General features: G+C 32.6%; 1 protein-coding gene across 1 annotated transcript; it reads left to right on the top strand.

Moving 5' to 3' along the window:
* Positions 1-4677: 4677 nt before the first annotated feature.
* On the top strand, positions 4678-6522 carry LOC131174667 (protein FAR-RED IMPAIRED RESPONSE 1-like). Its single transcript, XM_058138421.1, has one exon. The coding sequence runs from the start codon at positions 4678-4680 to the stop codon at positions 6520-6522; it is 1845 nt and encodes a 614-aa protein (XP_057994404.1).
* Positions 6523-9229: the final 2707 nt, after the last annotated feature.

Here is a 9229-nt window from a genome sequence, read left to right as displayed (position 1 = left end):
GGGTGGGTGTGAAATACAGAAAGCAGCGCTTATTTGAAAAATGAAATTTCTCACTCATTCATTCGGAAAACCAATACCCTTAGTCGCTTATCCCAAGCTCTAGTTTTTAGCTTCAATCACGGCCTCTGAAAGATGATTTGAGAAACATGAGAGAGCTTTGACTTTGCAAAGATAGCTAGAATCTCTGAATAAAAAGGGTAAAATAAGAAGAAGCGCCACTAGTCCAGAGACAGCAGCAGATAAGACACTAAGAAAGCGGCAAATGAGAGCTTTTCTGATAATAAGGGCTGAAGGTATATTCTCAGCCACTAGTTAGAAGGAAATACCTTGACTTTGCTTATGCCCTTGTACGATGAAGAAAGCTTTTGAGGCAGGTGTAATGTTACGGCTAACACATCATCAGACGAATATGGATTCGATTCCATAAGGATTTAAAGACAACTACTAGTCTTTAACAAAATGATAGCTCTTATGCTCCTTAGGAAGAATTAGGAAAAACAAGGAAACATATATATATTATGGATCTGCCATTAGACGTAACCTTGGGAATCAGAAGGAGAAAAGCAAGAAAACAATGTTTCCCCAATCTTTGATTTTGTTTGGAATAAGCAAAATGTTTGACTTGTAAAAGACAGCAAAACATTGGAAACCAAACCTAAAACCACCATTATTAAGCTCAGTCTTTGAACCATAGCTAGAGCCTCAAGTAAAACTCATGAAGCTCAAACATTCTCATCAAGCTCAAACATTTTTTGTAATATGCAAAAAAAGTCAAAGGATATAGCTCATTTAGCATTGTTGGCCTTAAAGAGTCAATAAATCAAAAGAAATAGTCAGCAATAGTGACATTTGAAGTATCATTCCTTATAACATCAAATACACCTTTCCACAAAGAAGTATTAAGCGACCAATCGATGAAGACAATGTAAACCTGAGACCCATGCATTGAAACCCATAGTAACTATGTCTAATGTAACTGAAAACGAGTAGATCCAAAGCAGTCCCTTCATCGTTTGAGTCCAGATATGCGACAAAAAACCACTATTTATTTATTCATATCTGCACCTAAAAATGGGAACTGGGAAGGGACGATCTACTTTCAAGATAAAGGAGACGAAGGCCTTCCTACAATTGGAATAGGGGAAACCACACTTGCGACGGAAAAATGTGCCAAGCCTCTAGAAGGAGAGCAATAGATTTAAGGCAAATGGCCTGTTTAGACCGTTAAAATTATATTAAACAGTCATATAAGTCCTTAAAGTGTTTTGAATTATAAATAAGTCTTTCAAGTTTAAAAAAGATCATATAAGTCTTTTAAATATTAAAAATAGATCAAATAATCCATTTTATTATTTTAGGAATAAATAAGTCATTTAACTTTTAAAAATAGATTAAAATAAAGACTAAACTATAATTTATTTATAATATAAATCCAACTAAGGCTATGCACGAAGATCTTTTTAGTCCACGAGGTCCTCATCAACAATCCTACATATCTGATTTGCACAATTCTAATAAGTATCTGCTGCATCCTAAACAAATTGATAAGTTATTTTTTTATCAAATAATTCAATAAATTTCTTTATGGGTTTAAGAAATTTCTGTAGATTAAAATTTTAAATCATTTTATAAATAACAACTTATCAATATGCTCAAAGATGCATCAGATTTTTATCAGGATGTTGCAAATTACATGCACAAAATTATTGATGAGATATTGTGTACTAAAAGATTTTCATGCATGGCATTGGTTAAATTTATATTAGATATAAATTATAGTTAATTTTTTTATTTATTTTTAAAAATTAAAGGGCATAAAATAGTAAAATGACTTATTTAATTTATTTTTAATATTTCGAGGACTTTATTTGATCATTTTTAGAACTTGAAAAACTTATTTGGACCTTAAAATATTTTAAAAACTTACATGACTATTGGCCTCTATTTTAAGGGTTAAAATATACTTTTTATCTAGATTTTAAGAGAAAATTTATCCTCGTATAGTTTAGAGAGAGAATAATTCTTTCGATGCTAGCTGTTAACATATATATCTTAATTTACTATTTATAAGTTAACTTGATTTCATAATGTTTTAAAAAATTTGAATACATTTGCCTTGAGGGGAGATTAAAGGAATCATTTCTAGTGTTCATAATCTTTCAAGTTTTGCTTGGAAAAAATTATTCACAAGAAAAAAAAAATCTTATTCAATTCTTATACAATCATATTATTTTTAAAATAAATTTTATTTCTTTAAATTAAAAAAATTGAATTCTTTCCATATTGATTTCTTTTAAAATAAATTATTTGAACAAAAATAATTCAATTGATTTTTTACACGATAATGCTTTATTTTTATTTCTTTTAAAGTGATTTTTTATATTTACAATAATTATTTTTTTTTTATTTTAAATATAAGAATTTATAAAAAAAATTAAATTAAATTATTACAAAATTGTTGTTCCACGCAAGATGATCAAGTGTTCAAATAAAATTTTAATAAACAAATAGCTAGAGAATTTGCATACGATACTTTTCTTTTTTGTTAAAAGAATTCATGATTAGTGCAGCGCACATGCTGGCTGCTAAGAATGCTGGCTGCTAAGGCTCTTAAGTCTTAATGATGGCTCTTTATTGTCTAATCCTGCGAGCCAAGCTCTTTTTGAATCAGCTTTGACTCCCTGAGGCTTCAATCAGATTTCCAATGGTAAACCATTGGATATGGTTGTAGTAAATTACCCTAATTTCTACACTTCAAAAGCAATCTCCAGGGATAAAGTCAAATCTCAGAAAAACAAATCAATTTAGAACTCAGATTGGATTTGCCTAGGGCATGCCCGTGGTGGATAGATTGTGGCCCAAGTGAATTGTTCTGCAGATGGGAAAATACCAAGCTTTACATTCTGGGATAAGACTCCGTATTTTAATCAACAACTCATTGCACAAGATGTTTGTCCCTTCTGATTTCTCTGGGCAAAAGCTGGCTAAAGCTTTCACTTCATCAGCACCCGTTGAAGAATGACAAAGACAATTCAAGATGGTATTTGTAATTTATGAGTCAAGAACATTGATCTTATCTGCCATTTGGCGAAGCAAATTTAGCATCTCTTCTGCTTCACCTTTTGAGATAAAACCTTTAAGTAGTGAATCATACACCTGGATGCTTGGCATAGAGCCAGAGTAAATCATTCTATCAAAAGCTCCTTTTAGCCTCCTCCCGTCGTCCAAGTTTTGAGGGCCTATTTATTAATAAGAAATCAAGCCACTTGCAGCATGTCCTTCCGTAATTCTTTGGCAGATTGAGATTGAGTATTCCCTGCTTTCAGAGTCCCATCAATCAATGTATTGAAAGAGATGATGTTCAATTCATAGTTTGAGTTTTCTCATTACTTGAAACAACTTTTTATAGAAATACGAAAAACTATATAATAAAATTAATATATATATAATAATTTTATTATAGTTATATATTATGATAAGTTTTATGAGATTTTTATTATAATTAATAATAATAATTAATCATTATATATATAATAATTATATTAAATAAAAATTTTTAGTGTATCAAATTAAATAAACTAAATCAAATATGATTTACTCATCGATTTAGATTCAGTTTTTATCGATGAAATCATAAAAAATTATTAAATAAAATTGATATATGTATAATAATTTTATTATAACTATTAATTATGATGAATTTTAAATAAATTATAGTATGAATAATAATTATAATTAAATGATTTTATATATAACGATTATTTTAAATAAAAATTTGAAAATCACTGAATTGGTCACAGTGGGCCGAACTTTGACGGGTGTGAGTGTGACCTGTAGCAAAATCCTCTGCAAGACAGCCAGAAATAGACAAAGCTGCACGTAGAACTTCCCAAGACCGGTTAGGAAGTGATTAAAATTAAATTAATTTATTCAATTTAGAATTAAAATTATTTTTATTTAATAAAATAAAAATAATTTTAATTGTTAAATATAATAAATTAAAATTAAAACCGAATTAAAATTGAACAACTCTACAATTACCAAAAAAAAAATGGTCCATTTCGATCCAGATAAGCATTAGATTTGCGCACGTCTACTCTCGTTGCACAGAGGATAAAAGTTCTTAAACAATTCCAACGAAAGGCGCACAGAAAGTGGGGGCCCAATACGACAGTGTTTCAGTCGCTGCTTCCTCGTGCCTGGGTGCGTGGATGTAGCGCGTGGAAGTGGTATCCAGGGGGAAGTAAATTTATTGTTGTTGTCGCTGTTATAGAGTGCTGCTAAATAGCTCAATTTGAGTTAACTCAAATAGTATTAATGTATGTAATTTTACTATTATACCCTTAAAAGAAAGAGAGGAAACAATTTAAAAATGACTTTAAAGCTTGGAGCTGATAAGATAGCTCATTTAATGGCTCATGCAAAGGAAAGCGTGTATGCAACAAGCTATTATTGCTTGCAGCCATGCACACCATTCAAGAACTGATGATTCGATGAGTGTGTCTACTGCATTAATGCATGCACATATGAGCTAACACATGCAGCAGTGATGAGCATTCCTTGTTTTTGCCTTCCTTAAAATATTTTCATTCTTTGTTTTTGCCTTCCTTAAAATATTTTCATTCTTTGTTTTTTCTTTTAAAGTTGATTCATTCTCTCAATTTTTTCAATTTTTTTATGGCGGGGTTAAGTCAGGGAAGGTCATATCGTAGGCAATTGTTTGATGAGATATTTGATTTTAGTGAAGATGATAGTTTGTTCGCTGAAGATGTGGAGGAAGATGAATCAGCTGGTGATCAAGATATGAACGAAGGAGGCATTAGAGCAGTAGCAAACACTAATGCTATTGAAGAAGGTCCTCTAACAGGGATGTTATTTCCTTGTATCAGCACTATGTTCAACTTCTATAAAGAACATGCTAGATTGAAAGGTTTTAGTGTTTTCAAAAGATCAGCAGTTAATGTACAGGGTGGATCTCGCAAATATCAAACAATTAGTTGCGATAAAGGAAGGAAAGCAATTGGTGCGAAATCATCAAAAAGGATAAATTGTCCTGTAAAGATTAATGCAATCCTAAGAGAAAATGGAATGTGGCATATTTCAAAAGTTATTTCAAGTCACAATCACGAATTGGAACCTTCTATGTCTAGATTGATGGTTGCTCACAGGTCACTAAATATGGATATGAAGAGGAGATTGGAGGCAAACGATATAGCTGGCATAAGACCCGCAAAAAGCATTAGGTTGCTTGAAGTTCAAGCAGGTGGACCAGAAAATTTAAGCTGTTTGTCAAAGGATTGTCGAAACTTCATTGAGCGAAAGAGGAGGCTACGACTTGGTGATGGTGATGCTGAGGCTATACATAAGTTGTTTGTGAGAATGCAACGAAATGATCCTGAGTTTTTCTATTCATTTGATCTTGATGATGATTCCAGGCTTTCAAATGTTATATGGGTTCATCCTCGTAGTCGAGCTGCTTACGAGGAATTCAATGATGTTGTTAGTTTTGACACTACTTACCTTGTTAATCGATACAAGTTGCCATTTGCCACCATTGTTGGAGTAAATCATCATGGGCAATCTATTTTATTAGGATGCGCCTTGATCTCACATGAAGATGTAAACACTTTTAAGTGGTTGTTCATGACGTGGCTTGAAGCAATGGAAGATGTTCATCCCAATTCTATTATTACAGATCAATGCGAGAGCATGAGGAAAGCCATTAGGGAGGTAATGCCTAATACTAGACACAGATTTTGCTTGTGGCATATATTATGCAAGGTACCTGAGAAGTTTAAGGGTGTTACTAATTATGATAGTGCATGCCTTGAGTTTAAAGCTGTAATATATGATAGCTTAACCATCGAGATGTTTGAGAGAAATTGGAATGAGTTTGTGGTGAAGCATGGGTTGGAAAGAAATGAATGGCTTTCCAAACTATATGTTGATAGGGAGTATTGGGTTCCAATTTATCTCAATCACACATTTTGGGCTGGAATGGTTTCGACTCAAAGGAGTGAGAGCATGCATGCCTATTTTGATGGGTATGTTAACTCAATGAGCACACTAAAGCAATTTGTGGAGCAGTATGAGATTGCTATGTGTGACAAGAATGAAAAGGAGTTCTATGCTGATTTCAAATCAAAAAACACAGTTGTAAATTGCATATCTGTTTTTGAATGGGAACAACAATTTCAAAAGGCATTTACTAATTCAATATTCAAGCTCGTTCAAGAGGAGATTAAACGAATGTGGTATTGCCATGTCATTCAGCCAACTGAAGAGGGAAGGCGTGAAGCAGATAATGAGCCAGGAATTGAGAGACATAAAATTATGGAGAAATCCATAATCAACAACTGGTTTCGTAGGGAGTTTGTTTATGATGTAGAGTACAGGGAAAATGGCCAATATTTCAGCTGCAATTGTAAGAAATTCGAATCAAAAGGAATATTGTCTTTGCCATATCATGAGGTTGATGTCACTCAAAGACATAAAGTTCATCAACGAACGATATTTGCTTAGGCGATGGAGAAAAGATGTTAACCGTGTCCATAGTAAAAAGTTTTTTCACGGAGGGTACCCACATATGATAGAGGAGTTTGAGAAATATAGGGAGATGGAGAGGTTATTTCAAGAAGCATCCGATTTGGCTTACGATGATAATAAGATCAAATTTGTGAAACAACGGTTGGCTGAATTGAAGCGGGATTTATTGAGCTGGAATGATGGAATGATTGCTCCTACCAGTAATGCACAGGTTACTATTGACACTAACAATGTTGATGAAAACGAAGAAAATGAAAGAGTTATTCTTAATCCACATGTGACTCGTAGTCGTGGACAGCCACAAATAAACAGGCACAAATCAGTAAGGGAGATCACTCAACGAGCAAATTATGGTAGGAATAGAAACAGTGGAAGGGGCAGGCGTAGAGGTCGACCAAGAAACAATATTAACTCGAATATTGCTGAGCAGGTATATATATATATTTTTAAATCAGTACTAATGTTATTTATTTCATTTTTTTTTAGATATTTCATGTAACTTGTGTCCTTTTACATGTAAAGGTTGGGCCGCATAATAGCCAAACACCAGGCAGCCAAACACAAGGAAATGTTGCTGATGCTGTAATTAATCCGATTGTCAGTGGAACTATACCAAGCCATCATAGTATTAGGCATTAAGGAACCCATTATACTACTAAGCATTACAATGGAACTGGTTAAGAAATTAGAATAGTATCATCAATGTAATAGCAATTTTTTTAAATTTTATTACAACTTATCTTATGAAATAGCCAGAGTTGCGTTTATAACTTATCAAAATTAGTTAGCTAATTTTAGTCTACTTCTGCTTATTATGTAAGCAAGACGTAGCATATTATATAATTTATTATAACTCGTGTAAGATCATTTTTCTTGTTAAGTTGAGATTACATTTCTGGATTATAATCATGGCCATGGTCGGACAGTGCTAAATGGCACAAATGTTGTGGCACAAATAGCACAAATGCTTATAAAATGACATAACTATCCTTATTAAAAATTTGAATGGAAGAGATGTCAAGAGATAGAGTATAATTTAAATTTTCATTATCTCTCTTCTATCTAACAACTACTTGAGTAAATAGGATGAGAGTTCCCATGCTTTCCTTGAGCTACCCACTATAATTAATATTATGTGAGTTCCAATTATCTTTTTGAAAAAGTTTAAAGAAGTATACTATTGTTTTATTGAACAAACCCTTATTTGTATCTATCTTCATATTCTTTCTAAGAAACTCTTTATTGTAAAGCATTGTATCTATCTTCATCACCTTAGTAGATGGGACGGTAAAACAATAAATAAGCCTTAAGCTACAAAATGTCGAGAGGGGGGTGCTAGAGATCAAGCTGGAGTGCTTTCCTCTTACTCAATAGTTAATGCATATACACAATTTCTGTCAACTGGAAGATGCATAATAGGAACAAATATTTAGCCTGCTGTTATTTATATATAACATCCTATGTATTCTTATAAGGACTTAATTTTCACAAATGAGGAAAAGCATTCCATCAGAATTTTAATATATTGCAGATATGCAATAACTTGAATTTGAAAAGCAAAGGCTTGGTAACATGCCCAATTCATATACAATAGCAGTCCCCAAGCCAATGAAAATAGTACTGCAATAAAAAAAAAAAATCCAGCTTCCAAACTTGGTAAGGATAAAAATTATGGCAAAACATTCGATACACATAGAGGATAGCATAGCATATTGTCTCATGAAACATAAACTTAGCATACTATATACATAAGACAACCCCAAAAAGGACCCTATCCAAACTATAGCTACTGCCCAGCCCTTGTAATTTCAGTTTGAAACTCAATCCTATAGTCATCAGCCACTGTCAAAGTGAATTCCACCTCATCATCCTTTCCCAATTGGTTTTCCTGCACAAATGCACGCCATCCTTTTTCAAACCTTGCTTTCTTGAAGACTCCCTCTTGACTAAACCGAGTCACATACTGAAGTTGAAATTGTTTACGCACACCAGGTACTTGTATGTGAACCAACCTCCCATTCAAGCCAAGAAACGTCTTTGCAAATTCAATTGGAATATTCTAGTAAATAACACAAGATACATTTTATACATGTCAATAACTATTTGAAAAATAATTTACATAATCAATAAAGTTTTCAACATAATTCGTAAATGGCTAGTTTACCACTTTGTATTTCCAATCAGCGGTGTTCATCACAGACACAAAGTTTGACTGAGTAGGAAGGGGTTCTGCATCAGGATTACTGTTGTGCTCTATAAAAAACATGGAATTTAATAATATAAAAATAATAAAGAGAATAATAATATAATAATAAAGAGAAAAACAAAGCAAGTTCTTATTATTTTATTGGTTGCATGAAAGAAATAAAAAAAAAAACTCATAATGCGAAAGTCAGCACATTCACCTATTACATTATCATCATCTGAAGATATTTGAATTACTTCCGGTAATGGTGGAAATCCATAATCAATCTCAACTCCTTTTTTATCGAACATTAACATCTCAACCTGCTGTGTACTGATGACACAAAATATAATACAGAACTTCTGTTTCAACTTGTAGTATTTGATAAGTTCATCAACACCATCTGTAAAATATAAATTCCCATCTTTCTCATCCACTACAACCGCAACCTGCCATGAGTGACCTTCCATACCTTTGACAAAAAGTGTTATGGTATCA

Source organism: Hevea brasiliensis, chromosome 16, assembly GCF_030052815.1.
Source record: "Hevea brasiliensis isolate MT/VB/25A 57/8 chromosome 16, ASM3005281v1, whole genome shotgun sequence".
NCBI lineage: Eukaryota > Viridiplantae > Streptophyta > Magnoliopsida > Malpighiales > Euphorbiaceae > Hevea > Hevea brasiliensis.
The sequence above is the reverse complement of the archived record's forward strand: the minus strand, read 5'-3'. Positions and strand labels throughout refer to the sequence as shown.

What these genes read in the sequence shown, in the direction of transcription:
- LOC131174667 (XM_058138421.1), top strand. Translation starts at nt 4,678, where the DNA reads ATGGCGGGGTTAAGTCAGGGAAGGTCATATCGTAGGCAATTGTTTGAT.